At 41.0% G+C, this 17,453-nt stretch overlaps 1 protein-coding gene across 3 annotated transcripts in view; it reads right to left on the reverse strand.

The window, feature by feature from the left end:
* Positions 1 to 17,453, reverse strand: part of anapc1 (anaphase promoting complex subunit 1) — a 48,902-nt gene that overhangs the window by 12,752 nt on the left and 18,697 nt on the right. For 2 of the 3 annotated variants that reach the window (XM_085799514.1, XM_085799512.1), the window contains exons 25-43: positions 16,056 to 16,134; positions 15,334 to 15,370; positions 15,030 to 15,103; positions 14,479 to 14,657; positions 14,288 to 14,374; positions 12,776 to 12,915; positions 12,453 to 12,571; positions 12,117 to 12,247; positions 11,843 to 11,983; positions 9,331 to 9,483; positions 8,862 to 8,943; positions 8,055 to 8,146; positions 7,523 to 7,657; positions 7,323 to 7,405; positions 5,794 to 5,872; positions 5,557 to 5,631; positions 4,133 to 4,185; positions 3,865 to 4,012; positions 2,534 to 2,730 (exon numbers count right to left, since the gene is read on the reverse strand). In XM_085799514.1, coding sequence (XP_085655640.1) covers positions 2,534 to 2,730; positions 3,865 to 4,012; positions 4,133 to 4,185; positions 5,557 to 5,631; positions 5,794 to 5,872; positions 7,323 to 7,405; positions 7,523 to 7,657; positions 8,055 to 8,146; positions 8,862 to 8,943; positions 9,331 to 9,483; positions 11,843 to 11,983; positions 12,117 to 12,247; positions 12,453 to 12,571; positions 12,776 to 12,915; positions 14,288 to 14,374; positions 14,479 to 14,657; positions 15,030 to 15,103; positions 15,334 to 15,370; positions 16,056 to 16,134 — 2,084 coding nt within the window. The remainder of the gene's footprint in view (positions 1 to 2,533; positions 2,731 to 3,864; positions 4,013 to 4,132; positions 4,186 to 5,556; positions 5,632 to 5,793; positions 5,873 to 7,322; positions 7,406 to 7,522; positions 7,658 to 8,054; positions 8,147 to 8,861; positions 8,944 to 9,330; positions 9,484 to 11,842; positions 11,984 to 12,116; positions 12,248 to 12,452; positions 12,572 to 12,775; positions 12,916 to 14,287; positions 14,375 to 14,478; positions 14,658 to 15,029; positions 15,104 to 15,333; positions 15,371 to 16,055; positions 16,135 to 17,453) is intronic. The other variant, XM_085799513.1, reaches the window with a different exon arrangement.

A 17,453-nucleotide genomic window follows, 5' to 3' on the forward strand; every position in this document is an offset into this window, starting at 1 on the left:
TAACAAATACAGTAATCATAAAAATACATCAAACAGCAATACGATCACACATTATCAACAATTTTTTAGGATTATATTTTCCACTTTTTTTCAAAAGTGGTGAATACAATCATTTCATTTGGATATAAAGCAAATGAATGAATACAGTGTCCAAGCACTGATACTTTCCCTAAAATTAACTGTAAGTCTGGTAATGCAGTATGTTTTACAAAATATTTAGTATTTCTCCATGCCAGTGGAGAAGAAAGCCTTAAAACGTGAGACTAAACAATTTTTGAATTGCCAGCTTATCTGAAGCTGGCATGTGATTGTGATCTTCAGGGAAGCACGTTGAATCTTGCTTAGTCCCAGTGTCTTATTGCTGAAAATGTATTGCTTATCGTCGCCTTGCGTCATATCAAACTGACTCTGAATCAGACATTCAGACCACCAATGTAACGCATGAAATGTGCAACTTCACAACTGAAGCGCAAACTGACAAACGGCGACACCAGTGACAGAAACTTCCTGCTCTCAGGGTTTAGTCCACTGCTGCTCCAAAAAAAACAGGACGATGGAGCCGTGACTCACCTTCCTTTTATACTGAACTTGACATTTTCGACTTCTGATGAATCAACTTCCAGTGTGAAAAAACATCTGCTGCTGTTGCTATTGTTTTCTAAAGCCAGAGAGATGTGTAAAGTTATAATTTATCAGCCCTTGTGGGGAGATCTGCCCTCTACATTTGACCCATGCTAACTATTTTAAGAGCAGTGAGCACTATCCAGCCTTGAAACCAGTTTCTTGGTCGAGGGCATTGGCAGAAATATTCATTTTTTTACCTGCACCATGTGCTTCTAACTTGGTTTGGGAGGAAACCAGAGCACTCACAGGAAACCCAAGCAAACACAAGAAGAAGATGTAAACTCAAAGAACAAAAAAAATGTCTGTCAGCTGTAGCAGAGAGCACAGTAAGTCTGAATGCTATATGTCACTCTGTGTGGAAGACCTCAACTTTCACTTCAGTTTCCTGTTAACAAATTGAATAAATGGGAAGAGAAACTAACTGAGTAAACAGAAAGAAAGAGGGAGGATGGAGGGGTTACATGAAGGAAAGAGGGAAATGAAGGGCATGCGACAGAGATTAGCAATAAAGAGGAAAAGGTGAGAAAACATTAATGGAGCGATGATTAAATGAGTGGAAAAGCATTGTGTGATACACATAGCAAAGTGAATGAGGAGAGACTGAATGACAAACAATTTGAATGAGCCAATGGGGGAAAATGAAACAATGACATGTCATAATAACCCTGCTCCCCAGCTTCACATCTAACCTCTGCAGTCAACAAACACTACAATGGCATGACATTCAAAAACCGAGGCCCCAGTTGTGCAGTTGCGTGGGCTTTCAGCTGGTACGCCTGAAATAAAACTCAAACCAAATAAAATCAGAAGGTTCATCTGATTGTGGCTGGAGGTGGAGAAACATTTGCAACATGTAATGAGAGAGCAGGAGCAGTTGTTTCCCTTGCAAATAGACTGGCAGAGGTCAGTGGCTGGAGAAACCTGGTTTGGGAGGAAGAGAAGACCGTGTGTGTGCGTGTGTATGTGTGTGCAAATGCCATTCATTTATGCACAACACAGCACTCAAAACAGACTTGTGTGTGTTATTTGTGTAGCTAACCCTTCCCAGAATGAGCAGTACACCAAAATCTGGTGGGTGTGTTCTGGTATGTGCGCGTTTGATTCGTCACACAGCAATCCAGGTGCCAAACGACAGGCGACACCTAGAATATCATTTACCCTATAATTTGTCTTTATGAAGTCATTAACAAGTCTCAAGAATGTGTGTGTGTGTGTGTGTGTGTGACAAATTATAAACCTTTTGTTAATTGCAATTCTTTGTTGCAACACTTACAGTAAAACTGAAGGTTCAGAGAGACAGTTTTATGTTCATGAGGTCATTCTCAACCCTCTTCTTGGTCTTGTTTTGCATTTTGTTCTTAGTTACAGACGAAATTATGAGGGTGGAAAACTGTCCGGAAACAGTCAACAACCCTCCAGCCGTTGGGAAAAGTTGACAAAACAGTTTGCATTGCTGAAACGAGTAGTAACACTCAGTGTTTCCTCCTCCCCACCTCCCACCCGTGTCCGCCTACAGCGCAATTTAGAAAAGTGCTGGTTCAGCCTGGTGAAGGAGCAAGGGAGGCTTGTAATGATGGAGGTGTGTCTTTGAATCAAACATCTGTCCATTGGACGTGGGAGTACAGGACATGAATCACTGTGGACTTCCAGGAAGACCACGTCTCCCCCTCTGAACATAAATGGCGAGGGGGTGGAAAACGTCAACGACATCAAATTCCTGAGAATCCACACAACAAAGCTCATCAGAGGCTTTTCCTCCTCCTCCTCAAAAAAAACTTAAACCAGGTCAAACCTCCCTCCAGCCTTCTGGTGGAGCTTTACACAACCAGCCCACCCAGGTCCCAATCAGAAATATGCCAAATGTCAATGTGTGTGTGTGTTGGTGTGTGTGTTTGTGTGTATATCTTACCTCCCTCCTCCCAAAAAGAGCAGGCCCAGCGCCATGTGATGAGCCATGTGGAAGCCGTAGTTCATCTCACCACCGGTTCGCTTGTGGAAGAAGCGACAGAGCTGCAGGACCTTCAGGTTCCCAGTGCCGGCCATCACCATGGACATGGCGAGCAGGATCATCGACAGACCGGTCTGAAGATTGTAATAACCCGTCTGCTGCAAGAACGAACAAACACACACGGGTTTAGAGAACTGTGACAAACTCGTGTAGAGCATGAGATATACATCAGGGTTTCCGCTACATGTAATTGATCGTGGCGCACCGCCACGGCAAAAATAAAAGCCGCCACACCTTCAGAATGGTGATTTTTTTTTTTTTTTTTTTTTATGTTAAAACAATGTAAAGCAGGTTTTCCACTAGGGGTTGCACAGACTAGTCCCCTGCTCCACAATGACGTTTTGAGCTTGACGTCGACTAGTCGCTGATCATGTAACATAGGCTACAAGAGTAGCGGCTTGAAACAACAGCTGAGTGCACTGAATGAAAAAAATACGAGCGCCGTCAAGCTGAATAGAACGAGCGCGTACCAGACAGGAAGTCGGGCACAGAAAAGGCGAGAGAATCCGGACAATTTTCAAAATAAAATAAATGATGATTAAGTTTGCTTGTCCGTCTATAAATATTTGTCAGTTGCGTCTGCACACAAGACACACATCCATAGGCTACATACAGCGCTAGAGACAGACCTGTGTGTGGGGAAAACCGAGTAGCCTACAGACGGGTCGATGTTTGACCGGCGTGGAGAAACTGCCGCTGCCGCGGGCAGTGTGTCCGGGCTGCCGGCAATTAAAAAAAAAAAAAAAAAAAAAAACTCCGCTCATATCGACAGCTTTACGTCGCGCACAACAACAACAGCAGCAACCAACCAGGAAAAACTAAAACTGTGAGTAAAACTGTGACTGAGCAGGACTGTGATGGACGAGGCCTGTGTGTCGTTTTCCTCCCTAATTGTTTAATGAACAGTAGCTACAGTATTTTCTTTTGCACCTGTATAGGAGTGTAGCTATGTTACAAAAAAACAAACTGATTTACAGCTTGTTGTTTATAAAGCTGCTGTACTGTGGACTAATTTCTGTGCGTGAGCTGTCAGTCAGTGAATACAGATTGTTGCAGAGCATTTCCCTCCTCCTGGGATTTTAGTTATGATGGGAAAAATATGAATGATGTCATCAGCGACTAGTTGACGATCCGGTCTCGCGCGCACCCCCCCCCCCCGTCGATCAGACCACCCTCGCCGCCACTCTTTAAAAAAATCCTGGAGGAAACACTGTACATATAAAAACACTTACAACAGCAGCTGTACCAGCGAAGGACATGATCTTCATGAAGGTCCTGGCAAACTCATAGAGGCAGTCGAAGGCGTCCGAGTTTGCCGAGCCAGCGAAGCGTAAGCCCAGCGCCATGCAGGCCCCGGCTGTGATGTAGTCTTGGGCTTGGCTGAGAGATAAATAAGATGACATCATCAGGTGGTGATAAACATTTAACTCCCTTGAGAAGCTACAATATTCAAGGTATAAAGTAGAATTTAAAATGCCAGTTTTTGTCTTAAATACTCACGCCATTGTCTCCATGTTGATGTCCTCTGAAGGGTCAAATGTCCCCCTCATGATCTGAAAACAAAACACACGGATATGTGACCATACTCCACCTTGAATAAAATGATTAAAGATAGTAAATAAATTCTCTTTTTGGATTTGGACCATTTTTATTCTGAATCAGTTTTGTATTGCTGATGGCAATAACCATGTTTTCTAAAAGTGTTAAAGGGATAGTTCAACATTTTGGCAAATTGGCCCATTGCCATAATCCCTATAGTCATATGGAGTAGGTTTGTTGCAAGCTATTTTTAGAACGGCGGAGCAGAGCCGTGAGCTACTCAGAGCTACACTACGGAGACTAGTGGGATTTATTGGTTTCCCTCATCAAACTCATCAAATACACAATCCAACAACTCCAAAACGCTCTGGTGGACAAGTGGTGACCTGCACATTCAGCACGCTATGACATAATAATGGATCGATACGAGACGGAGTTGTTTTTGAGGTAAATTCATGGAAAACCGCTGATGCGCGTTCCCGTCGGGAGCAGTTTTTCAGCAAGCAGTCTCTGCATTTGCCTCGAAAACAACTTTGTCTTGTATTATCTCAACCCATTCTAAAGATAGCTTGCACCGACAACTAAAGGTAAAGAACCTACTCCTAAAACTATAGGGATTATGGCAATGGGCCAAATTGCCAAAAATGTTGAACTATCCCTTTAACACGGTGGTTATTAAAATGTATTCCTATCAATACACTATAACAAACAGAAAGATTATTATTTATTGAGAAAGATGTTGATACATTTGTTCAAGGAAAAAACTGCCACTTCACTGCTCCAATAGTATCAAGTGACTCTACAAGAGACTCCTGTGAGACAAATATGTTTGGTATGGTGTTACTTCATCAACACACGAAACCAGGCAACTACCCAGTGAAACACAACAAACTTTACAGGAGACTAACTGGAGCAGTGTGAGCAGCCACTGACTCTCTTCTCTATGAACGTTGTTGCTCCACAAGATATGATTTATTTTATTTTTTTTAATCATCTGTTGTGTGTCAGTTCCTAAGAAAACGTTGCAGAGGCATTTTTCACACCACACTTTTCTGCTAATGAAGTCCCTCTTGTCTTGTTAAATATCTTGTGGCCAATCAAACAAAGCTTTCATGAGCTGAATATGTCTAAAGTAACCAGTTTGTTACAATAACAATCAGAGACAAAAGAACAAAATCAGTGCATTGTCCGACACGGATCAGTCGAATTTGAGTAAATGACTGAAGCAACAGTAAAAATCTGCACTCCAAATCTCACAGCTGGGAATTCTTTCTCATTTAATTATTGACTCATTGCCAGGTCCGCTGCTGCATCACAGCTCCAGTTATGTGCGCTCAGTAATGCTGTGTACTTGTGCATACTGTAGCACGTGTGCAATTACTCACCTGTGGTATGTTACTCTTGACCCACTCGGTATTAGGGAGGATTTCATCCCACATGATAATACACCGAGCCAGAGTCTGTGAGGGCAGAGAGGCAGGAAGGAAGAAAGGAGAGAGAGGGGTGTATCACATTAAGAGGAAGGTGGGAAAATGATCTGTCACACACACACACACACACACACACACACACACACACACACATGTACATTCATGCACATACACATTAAGCACCACACTAACCCTCAGCAGCAAAAACTCTGGCTTGATGAAATCCAGGAGGAACCAAGTGTCTGGAGGTTTCAGCCAATCAGCAATCGACCTGGGGGAAGAGAGCCGCAAAGAGACAAGGAGGTGTTAATACCCTCTCTGAGCACCCGCTGAACCAATCGACAGCTGGCATCAGATGAGCCTCGAAGAAGACAGGAACCTCTTGACCAATAGCAGAAGGAGATGAGGTTTTGTTCTCCTGTAGCATAATACAACAACTGGAGCCACTGAGGGATGAGATGTTAGATTTTAGGTTATGATGCTCTGCTCCATGATACAGAAACTTCCTCAATTCTTTATATATGTTAACAGGAAGAAGAGGGTTAACGCAGTAATGGTGGACGATTCTGTGTGATTCATAAATGCTGTGTTGTATTTATATTCATGTGTTCATTCTAGTATCAAAGCTATCATTTTTTCTTAAAACAAAATACACTGCCTGTCCAAAGAAAAAAAGTCACAGTTCGTTGGACTGCCTTTAGCTTTGATTATGGCATGCATGGTTTCAGTAAGCTTCTGCAATGTCACAACATTTATTTCCATCCAGAGTCGCATTAGTTTTTCAAAGATTCTCATTGGACCACATTTCTTCCTTGAAGATGATGGTTCCCCACTATCCTTCCAGTTTTTAATAATGCGTAAACAGTTATTAACCCAATTTTAGTAGTCTCAGTGATCTCCTTACATGTTTTATTTGCTTGATGCATGCCAATAATTTGACCCTTCTGAAACAGATTAACATCTTCTCCACGACCACAGGATGTGTCTTCCGACATGGTTGTTTAAGAAATGAGACTGCATCAGTTAGGGATGGATAAATTGATGCGAGCTGAAACATAATCATCCATGCAGTATTTATCCAATGGGAGGCTCTGACCTATTAGCTTCATTAAATCCAAGTGGTGACTTTTTTTTTTTTGGACGGACAGTGTATAAAATAGGGCATCTCGTTTTCCACACTGTCAAATCAACAATGTTTCCTCAACATTGCTTATCTAAAGGACGAGGGGTCGGCAATTACACTCAACTGTGTTTCTGCAGGTCATTTGGCAAACTGTATTTTTTTAGAAGCTTGTTATTCCACATGAAATGAACAGTTGCCTGTTTGATTTGTGGTGCTATGAAAAGTACTGCAGTTCCTGTTGCTGGCGTTGCCTTAAGAAGAAAAAACACCATGTCTGTTCGACTGTGACCAATTTGTATCTTGAGTTACAAATCACTGATGATTATCATTATATGTTGTGAGGTGCCATTTATTGGGATTTACAAGAGCCTCTTCTTTTTTTATTCATTTTTTTTCACTTTTGGTAGATTTATAACAAAATGATGCCAACTATAAAAGGCAAAACTTTGTCTTTCACTGTGGCGCCAGATCCACATCCATGAAATACAATATATACTTGGTAAGTAAAAGAGTAAAGATACCAATAACAAATAGTATTAGTCATTGATATTTTATGTCTATAAAACAAGTTCCTTGTTTAGTTCTTGTCCTGTCTCACCTGTTGTTGGTCTTGAGGTAAATCATAGCGAGGGCCAGCGTGGCCCCTGGACACGTCACATCCACATTGATTGTATCACCCTCCTGGAACGAGTATTGATAGATCATCGTTAATACACGTGCAATTATCTAGCTGTAGAGTTTTCATAACCATATGAGGACAATGAAATAACAGGACAGAGAAAGGACTCCTCAGTCTACCTTGATTTGGTAGCTGGGGGACTTGTGTCGCTCCCGGTTGGCCCCGGCCTGAGCTCTGCGGTGGCCCCCAACCATGTACTGATACAACTGCTCAGGGACATTCAGGTCTGTCATCCCAATCAGGTTGCTGCCATGCTGCAAGGACAGACAGCAGGAAAAGACATGCAGAGGATGGTGATGGGGAGGAGGAATAGAGATATGAGGCAGGATGAGAGAAATATGAAGAAACAGAATGGTGAGTTAATCGTCAACGTATTTGTTTGGTGTTTATGATGTTAAATGGCAGATAACAATGACACTGGTTGTGTGAGAATGCAATGGTATAACAATAAGCAAATGTACAGGAGGAAAATAGCACTGCCCCCGGTAAAAAACAAAGTACGTAAAGTTCAAGTTCACGTAACACCCAAAAATCTGATTCATTCTGATATGAGCCCCACCTTCCTGTAACTAGCTGCAGGTTAAAACAACAACAACAACAACAAACGGATCTACATGTGTTTCTCGAGTGCTTTTATGTGCGGTGACTCACCCCCAGGCAGACCATGCCCAGGGCCAGACCAGCAGCCAGCGAGTAGGACTCTCTGTCTGTGCAGTACTCCATCTCCGGACCAGGGGGCCGACCTAAGAGACGCACACAGACAAACACAATTACGCCAACTCTCCATGACATGAAACACACTCAAAGAAAAGATCAAAAGGTCAAGAAACAGCAGCATGGTAAAGAGGGTCGACCTCCTCCACCTGAATATAAGTAAAGTCAGGGCCTTTAATGTTTATGATGAGCTTCAGTTTAACTTTGAACCAGAGGCTTTCAAAGTCAGAGTCAGTATATTTTCTTGCCTGTTTAGTGTACAAAGACAAGATAAAAGACAGAGTCAAGCTTTTCTTTAATTTTAATGTATGTTTAAGAGCGCAGCCAACAATCATTTTCATCATTGTTTAATTGGACCATTATAAAAAGTGAACATTCTTAATCTTATATTATGTATTATTTGTAAAATGTTCATTTAAGCCCAGTGTGATGCATTCAAATCGTATTCAACTAATGACTCAGAAACGACAGACATTCGTCTTACACATACTGTACCCGAGAAACAAAAACATAAAATCGTCATATTTGAGAAGCTGGAGGCAGTTTGGTATTATCATTTGAATAACGACTGAAACAACTGATTATGATAACAGTTGTGTGGCACATTTCCAGTTAACCATTGATGAAGCCTATTTATGGCAATTTTGACAGCACTGTGCCAAGTGAAAAAAAAAAAACAATAGTTATTGCAGACCTTGTCTTAAAAACATGTAATTTATCTGTCGCAGACACACACACACCTACCTATCTCAGACAGCAGGACTTCAGCATTGTGTCTGTGTCCTGTTCCCTGGTACACCAGCCCGATGCCAATTACAGCAGCAACCTGCAGAACAGACGGAGAATCAAATGTTACATTTTCTTTCTTTTTTTGCTGTAAACGTCTGCTCAACTACAAAACATTAAATATTAAGAAAGCTAAAACAAACCCTGAAGTTCAAAGTGCTTTACTGAGAGATATTTGAGGCTATAGGTCACAGATTACAGCAACAAGGTTAAAGTTAAATATAATAATTGAAAATAATTGTTTAATTTAGTTTTTACAAAATGTATCAAATATTTAAAATAATGTATAGGCCTAGTACTAAACTATTATTTCCTGTCTTCCAGTAAGTTTTTTTTCCCAGTCTCTGTATATCCACTAGAGACAGACTGATGTGTGTGTCAGGTGGTGAAGGACTATTTGAGTTAGATGTGCTTCACTTCCTCTTACCTGAACGTTGTGTGGTACGTCCAGCTCAGTGGAGGTGGGTGGGAGCAGGGCAGGGATGTGTATACTAAGCAGGCGGGTAATCGACATGTCCATGGTGCCCAGTTTGGCTGAAGACACCCCCAGTAGGAGCCCAATGCTGGTCATCTCATGGCCCTGACAGAGGGACGGGGACAAGGAAAGGACAGAGTCGTCAACGATAAATACAGATAATAAAAACTTCTTAACAATAATAACTTCTATCATAGTATCAACAGACAATATAAAGGATTTTTCTGTTCACAACAGAGTTTTTCCGCGAAGAAAGGTCGGTTTTAATAAAAACATAGACGTCACTTTACATCAGATCGTGCAGCTCAGTGTGTGTCCCCCCCGCTACAGCACAATAAATGACTTCCAATGTAATCAGCTCTTAACTGTGACTCTGGTGTCTGTGGAGTCCAATCAGCTTCCACACCGACTCACCATGACCGACAGTTTTCATTAGACCCCTGTGGATCACCTGCGTGTATGTGTGTGTTTGTGTTTAGTAATCAAAAAGGCAGACCATACATGTCTGTATACATGTTATACCTCAAATCCTTTGAAACGGGTCAAAAATTTAACATTTTGAGCGTAAAGTCCAGATTTTGTACAGGATAGCCAGAGATCAATCACTCTGTTAAAGAACCTAACTAATTGTCAGGTTAATCAATTAAAACGCCAATGATCAAACTGCGTCATCAAACATTCAGCCAATGAGTTAACGACTCCACAAGTAAACTTCAAATGCCACAGTTTAAACAACGTAAACCTGACGATTCATTACAAAATGCTGAAAAATACCCAGGAAATCTAATTTAAGCACATCCCAGTATGATTGTGGGCTAGTTTCATTTCTCTGGTGAGTTCACTGACAATAGATTTCAACAGATTCAGATTAACTCTGACCTATATTTTTCTGCTGACACTGAAAAAAAAATCAAATTTTTTTTTTAAATGAACAACAGATTCAAACAAGTGCAGAGATTTTAAAGCCACAGTTTAAAAAAAATGCTGGCTCAGTTTGTCATTGTTAAAAGCTGCAGAAACAAGACGAACACACTGGGATGCCTGAAAGATGAGGAACACACACACACACACACACACATATATATATACACATGCAGACACACATCCTCTGTAAAACCACAACGATAGAGAATTCTGACGAACTGATCCAAAGTATGTCAGTGTAATTTCTCTTTTTCAGCGAGAATAGAAACCGACAGAAAACCACCGGCTACAAACAGGCTTCACTGTCAACCACGTTCTTCACATTCATTCAGACAGACACACACCTGTCTATCATCTTATAGTCTGCAACGTTTGCTGTAGTTTGAATTAGGACTATGAATCAGTGTATGCTACGCTAAATTGTTTCTGTGTTATAACTGCATGGTATGGTTATTTTACATACAGTAACATTAGTCTTTAACTACAATATAACTGTAACTAAAGGTGTAATATACATTATTGGTGGTATTTATGCTGTACAAGGTGAGATGAGTTAGTTAAGGCCATGATGTATCATAAAAACACAAGGATATTTAGTTCTTTGTGTAAAATGGCTTTTTGAACTTTATGGTAATTAGTAAATGAAGTCAGCATGAACATTACAAAATAACTTTTTTTTTAAAGAAGGAACACTGCAATGAAGAAAATAAAACAAATTCAATATGTCTAAGAGAACATTTTGCAGATCACATGAGTGTTTTGCACCCAAAGTTTGAGCCTTTTCTGCTGCATCTCTGGGTTTTCATTCAGCCGCTTTGTAAAGTGTATTTTCATCAAATTTCAAGTACTTCGTAACCTGTATGAGAACATTCTCACATTTCATTTATAGAGAAATGACTGATATAGAAAGTTCACTCGTCTTTATGAACTGCTGCTCGTATCTTGAATCAAAATGGGAACTGAAAAAATGAATCAATCTCAAACTGGTTGTGGACAATGTGTGGATTTGGTGCAAGGGTTCCTCTTTATCGCCGACCGCATCTTCGATCTTTAATTGAGCAAAAAATAAGGTTTGGCCTGCAGCATCCTGTTGTTTTTCTCACCTGAAAGTGGGAAGGACTCGTCTCGTTTCAAAGTTCTCAGAGGGCAGAGTTTCGTTTTGAGTGGCTGCCAGGCTCTGATGCGAGTTTACATCTCTCATTTACAGTCATCTTGAGAAAAATGTGTGTGTAGGGGTGTGCATGCTTTAGTGTGTGTAGATGACAATGAGAATAGATGGGAGGTACCTTTGGGTAAACTGTATTTAAGTTCATTTTTGTTTTACCTAAGAGTTTCTGTGTTTATACAGTCATTCAGAGCTCAGTGTACAGTAAACTGAGCATTATAGTAGAAGGTACTACTGTAATTAAATCTTATGTGTAGATCTACCTGTGAGTGCTTGCGGGGTTTTATATGTATACATGTGTGTATTTGCTTGTTTGTGCTGTGAAACTCAAGGTGTGAAATCTTGAAATACTTCTGTGCGCATGTGTGTGTGTACCTTGGTGAGGTAGTCATGTATGTTGAGTGTGGCCAGCTTGGTGAGGTGTCCATTGAGGCCCAGGGCCATAAGGAAACCTGCATACTCATTAGCAAGCTCAGGGCTCTTTGGCTTGTTGTAGGCAATCCAGGCTGAGTCCACCTGAGCAGACAAAAAGAAGATTTGAGAATAAGGAGGGTTTGTTACTGTGTTTATTTACTGTTTTATTGCAGGTGTGTAAGACTGAGCATAAGACGTGATGAGGAGGTGATGCAGCTCTGGTTTTCAGACTGACCTGTGAAGCTGGAGCTATTTTGAGTCCAGCAGCTACTCCGTTATGGAAGCTGGGCCAACTCGTCATATTAGGAGGCACATCAATGTTCCCACTGTTTAGATCAACCATCGTGTTCCTGGGAGGGGCGCGGCCTGCAGAAGGAGAGAGGAAATTAACAGTAAAATCACAAAAATTTCAATATGATGATAACACTTCAGGGCACTCTGAGTATTAATCAAATCATCTTAAGTCTTCCTGTCTGGAGAAATACTTTAAAAAATGGCAAATATTCCACACATTTAATGATGTTAGCCAATGAAAAGTAAAAATATTGACACTTCACTATGATCATATTACCTGTCAGGTTGAGTTTGGGGACAGGTAAAGGTTCAGTCGGCACAGGGTGATAGGAGAAGAGAGTGAAGAGGCCTCGGCCGACTGGGAGAGCCATGGTCCTTTGACACAACTGCAGGAGTCTGAGGAAGACACAAAGACACGGAAGAGACATTATTACAGACTGAGAGGCAGAATAAACAAGTTATTTTCTTATAACAAAGGAGAAACTGAAGACAGAAAAGTCAGCAAAAGACCACAAAAGAGCAAAAAAAAACCCATCTCAAACAAAGTGTATCTATGTTCTGAGACCAGATGGAGTCAGAACCAACATGAATCAAACTCACTTGTTTTCTTTTTCCTCTATGTACTCATGGTCAGAAACCTCCGGGAGCTGGACAACACTGACTCGGACCGGTCGGGAACTCTGCAGGAGCCTTCGGACCTCCTGGACCCTCAGATCCTGACTCCAGATCAGCCCAGTGACCTGCAGAGGGCAGAGGACATACATACTGTAAACTGTCATGTTACAAAAAAGAAAAGCAGATTCAAATAAGATTTGACACTCAAATAATATTCAGAGGCATGTTTTACCTGAACGGGCTTAAAAAAACAAAAAACAACTGTATTTTTATAAAAGGTTACACTGAGACAACAGGCTATGGCTCTACTGTATATCAGTGATTTCCTAAGAGGGGACATTTGCATTACGCAAAGTTACAGGTAAAAATAGATTCATTTAGATTGTGTTAGGGTGAAAACTGTCTAAATTGTATTGAGCTGTTGTGTCCTGTTGAAGAATGTGAGGGAGTCAAGCATTAACCCCGTGGTACGAAGGGTTAACACATGTTGAGATAGGAGCCAGGACATATAGAAAGATTTATGTACATGTTTATGCTTTCACTTTAGGTACAGTAGTAGTAAAGTTTAGTCTCATGTTTTAACTGACCTTTTGTGTCTTATATTTTTGACTAACCCATTGAGTTTAAAGACAACTGAAACTTGTAAGCAAACCATATAGATTTGTGTTCAGTTTAATTCATAATGCAATGAATACCAGTGACCTGTTTGCTCATTCAAAGGCAAATTGAGAGCACACAGAGAGTGAAAGTAAAACAGCCAGCCAAGGCCAAAGGGAGGAGAGGATGAGAGGCCTGTGAAGTCTGCTGAATGAAGCATTGTGTGGAAGAGTTTTATGATCTGTATTATCTACCGGACAGAAAAGTTATGTCAGTGTAGGGAGGGTTTTGTTGTGTTTCAGGTCCAGACGTTCGTGTGCTGGGAAGATGAGACCAACCTGTGCCAGCCTGAGCGCACCAACGAAGGGGGGGCTAAGTCTAAACAACAGCCACTCCCAACCTGTTTTTGACCAATTAGAATTAATTACACACACATAGTGCGAAGTATTAAAAATGAATGTAAAGCTTTTGTCTTGAGCAGATGACAGAGAATTCTCGCTCTGCTTGCAGTCTGCGCTTTCTTGAACAGGAGAGTCTTTTTGTATCTGATTCGTTTGATGATCCAATTTAATAAATAGTTAACCGGAAGGTCGTTGTTTGTCCTCTCTTGGAATAAACGAACACGCATGTCAGTTTTCCTGTTTTTTCAACCTCACAATTGTTAACAAAAATAAATGGATAAATGGGTGATAAATAAATGCATAAATACAGCAAGTATGAGTCTTGAAAGGATTATATTGAAACGTCAATTTTTGCTTCAGATAATTCATAGTTTTTAAATTAATTTAAAGGAACATCTGCAACGTGACAGCTGGGATGTGACAAGACAAGAGCTTAGGAGTCACATCTCTAGATAACTAACAAAGTTAGATAGATAAGTTACTGTAGATAGTGTGTTACCTCTTGGATTATGTCCGACATCCCGTCTTCCTCTTCATCCGCCTCTGTCGTTGCCGGGGGCTCCAAGGACAAACCAGTGCCTACGGACTGGAGACACAGACAAACAAATATTGAAAAACATGTTTAGACACAGCCACAATAACAGTAGTTAACAATAAAAACAAAGCTCCGATTGGAAAGCTTTCACTCACAGCTTTGGTCTTAGCCAGCGTCATCTTGTGGGCCTGTTTGGTCAAATCCTGTCGCCCAATCAGCATGCAGACCTCCTCGGACCAATCGGAGCACGGCTGCTCCCGGCAACGGTAGATGGCCTCTCTGATGGGCAATGCCACGCCGAACGGGACCGACTCCAGGTCCTTCAGGGTGAAACCTGGACCAGTGAAATAAGAAGGATGTGATTGACTCAAGTTATACACCTGCCTCATCTGCGCTCACAAACAAAGCTACAGGACAAAAGGTAAGGAAGCTGTGTTCCTATGTTACATGTACAGTACATACATTTATACTTTAAATGCTGTAAACTTCCATTTGTGTCTTTCTGTATAATGTTTATGATAAAGTGCCGGGGGATAAACAGAAACTCGTGCTGTGCCTGTGAGTGAGACTATTCCCACTATTGGGACTATTGTCCACTCACTCAAACTATGTGAATACAAATCTATACATTAATGCAAACAGGTGCTGTGCTGTGCTGTGCTCAGGTAAACCTTCCTCGGTGTGAGAAGACTCTGCTCGTCTTTACCTTCTGAGGTGAGCCAGACCACCAGCTGCTCCGCCAGACTCTCACAGGAAACATTGACCTTCACACTGCTCTGTCTAGAATATATACACAAGAATATTAGAAAGATGAATGGTTATCAATCTAATGTAACGAAAGGAAAAAATGTAATACTTTTTCTGAAATTAGATCTTAGTTACTAAAAGTGAGTTTGATGTGCCATTTTAACCGTGAACCACCATGAACTTTAAACATTTTAATCATCATACTATCAGCATTTAGCTACTGCAATACAAAAACATTATCATAATGCCTTTCCTCTGTTTACCTTCTGTACTGTGGTTCACTGTCACATGACTTCTGGCCTGGAGGAGAGAGGAAGATAAGAGAGAGAAGAGACGGCAGAGGCCAACAGCAGAGGACAGAGATCAACAGGTTCATTAAAATGCTCTCTAATTTGTGAGAGATCAATTCATGCTCATCACATGTGAACTGTATTCAAGCATTTTAAAACTGACCCACTGACTGGCTCTTAAACCCCGTCACTGAAAACAATGGGTGGGAAAACAAAGAGGCTGAATGAAGGTGACATTTTGTTCCTGGTGAGTGGAGGACTGCGTTTATGTGGGATGACAGCTGTTGTTGTTGGGTTTTGTTTTGCCACTGAAAAATACCGACGTACTGTAGTGCAGCAGAGGGAGAGAAAAAAAAAAACACTCCCAAGACCAACTACAAAAGTCAAAATCCAATTCTGTGTCAGTGGGCCGATCAAAGACCTGAAGCGACTCCTGTCACCTCTGCACCGTCCGAGCAAAAACAAACAGCAGAAATCAGGTGACACACAAACCTGCGTCACACGTCTTTATTTCTGTGTTACTGGGCCCTGCAGGGAACTACGGGCAGGTAATAAGGGCTGGTTGTCAATAAATGATTACACACACACACACACACACAAGCACAGAGAGAGAAAGGGTTCAGGCCCAGGACACAATCAAAGAGGTGTAAAGTGATGTGTTGGAGGCTGGTGGTCACACATGCACACAAACAAACCTGCAGAGATCTTGACCAGGTACTTTGACACATTTGTCGAAGTAGCATTTTCATCTCCGGCGATGTACAGAGCGTAACTCTGGAAAAAAAAGAAGAGAGAGAAACAAAGTCACAGAAGAAAAGAAACGACACAGGAATCATTTGTACACAGTTGAGTGACATTGACATGTTTTTAGCATTCAAATATCTGGTCAAACTATTTAAAAAGAACTTCACCAGTTATAGATGATCAAGTCAAGTCAAGTCAAATGTATTTAGTACATAGCACATTTCATACGGCAAGCGTAAACTCAATCAATACTCTTACAAGATGTAGGTTGAACACCAAATATACTCAGTCTCTGTTTTTTTTTTGTGTCTATACTTCGGAGGAGATATCAGAAGATGGCTAATATGGGACTGAAGATATTGATGTTGTTTTTCAATTGGTCCAACTGAGGACAGATAACATGTGTCTTTTTCACCAGAGCTCATGCATGTTTTTGTGCAGATGTGCTCCAGATGCTTCTCAATGAAAATCTGACAACTTTGTAAAAAAAGGTGCACTGATCATGGTCACTGCAGCTCCTTTCCAGCCAGCCAATCAGCTTGGGTGTGGGACCTGTCACCCTGGTAACCAAGAAAATGGAGGAGGAGGAGCTTGTCCTGGCTGTGTCTACCTATGCCAAGCTGTAAAACCAAAGCTTGTACAAACAGCACAATGTCCTCACACTGTAACACCTCGTGTGTTTGCCTCAGTCTGTCCTGTACTCCACCTTCAAGAGCAGAGCTGTTGATATGAAGCCTATGTTATCCAGCTGCAGGGTCAGACCTGCTGGGTCAAAAAAAAAACTACGCCACCTATAGGCAGATGAGGAACAACAAGAGCAGTGTAGATACCACTGTTGCCCATCCACACAGACTTAAATCTGTCTCTGGTACTGTCATGTTTTAGGTGTCATTTAAGGCTCATTTGCAAATGTGTTGTTTATCATAGCAGAGGCAAAACAGTTTCTTTACGATATTTACTCTAAGACTGGTTTAACACAACAGCCAGTTTCACAAAAACAAACTCATTTTAAACCTAAAAAGCTTGAAATGTTTGCCACCCTCAGGCTAGTGGGTTTCCATGCAGCAAATAACTAGAAAATCACAAAAAGAGAATTTAAGAGGAAATGGTATATTTAACCATTTTCAGGAACTTAGAAAAACACAAGTTTTTTAAGGACTTTTTGACAATGCATTTCTATTGTATATGTTATATATCCATATAACTCATATCTATGGGTCTATATACTGTATGTTTCTCTAAAGTCTCTCACATAGTCATCATTAGTCGTAGTTTGTGCCTCCTCTTTAATGGCACACACATGTCACAATCCAGTTTTTCTCAAATATTATTGTTATTATCTAATCTTC

The sequence above is a fragment of the Trachurus japonicus genome, chromosome 15 (genome assembly GCF_045865225.1).
Source record: "Trachurus japonicus isolate A0001 chromosome 15, Traja_1.0".
In the NCBI taxonomy this organism is placed as follows: Eukaryota; Metazoa; Chordata; class Actinopteri; order Carangiformes; family Carangidae; genus Trachurus; species Trachurus japonicus.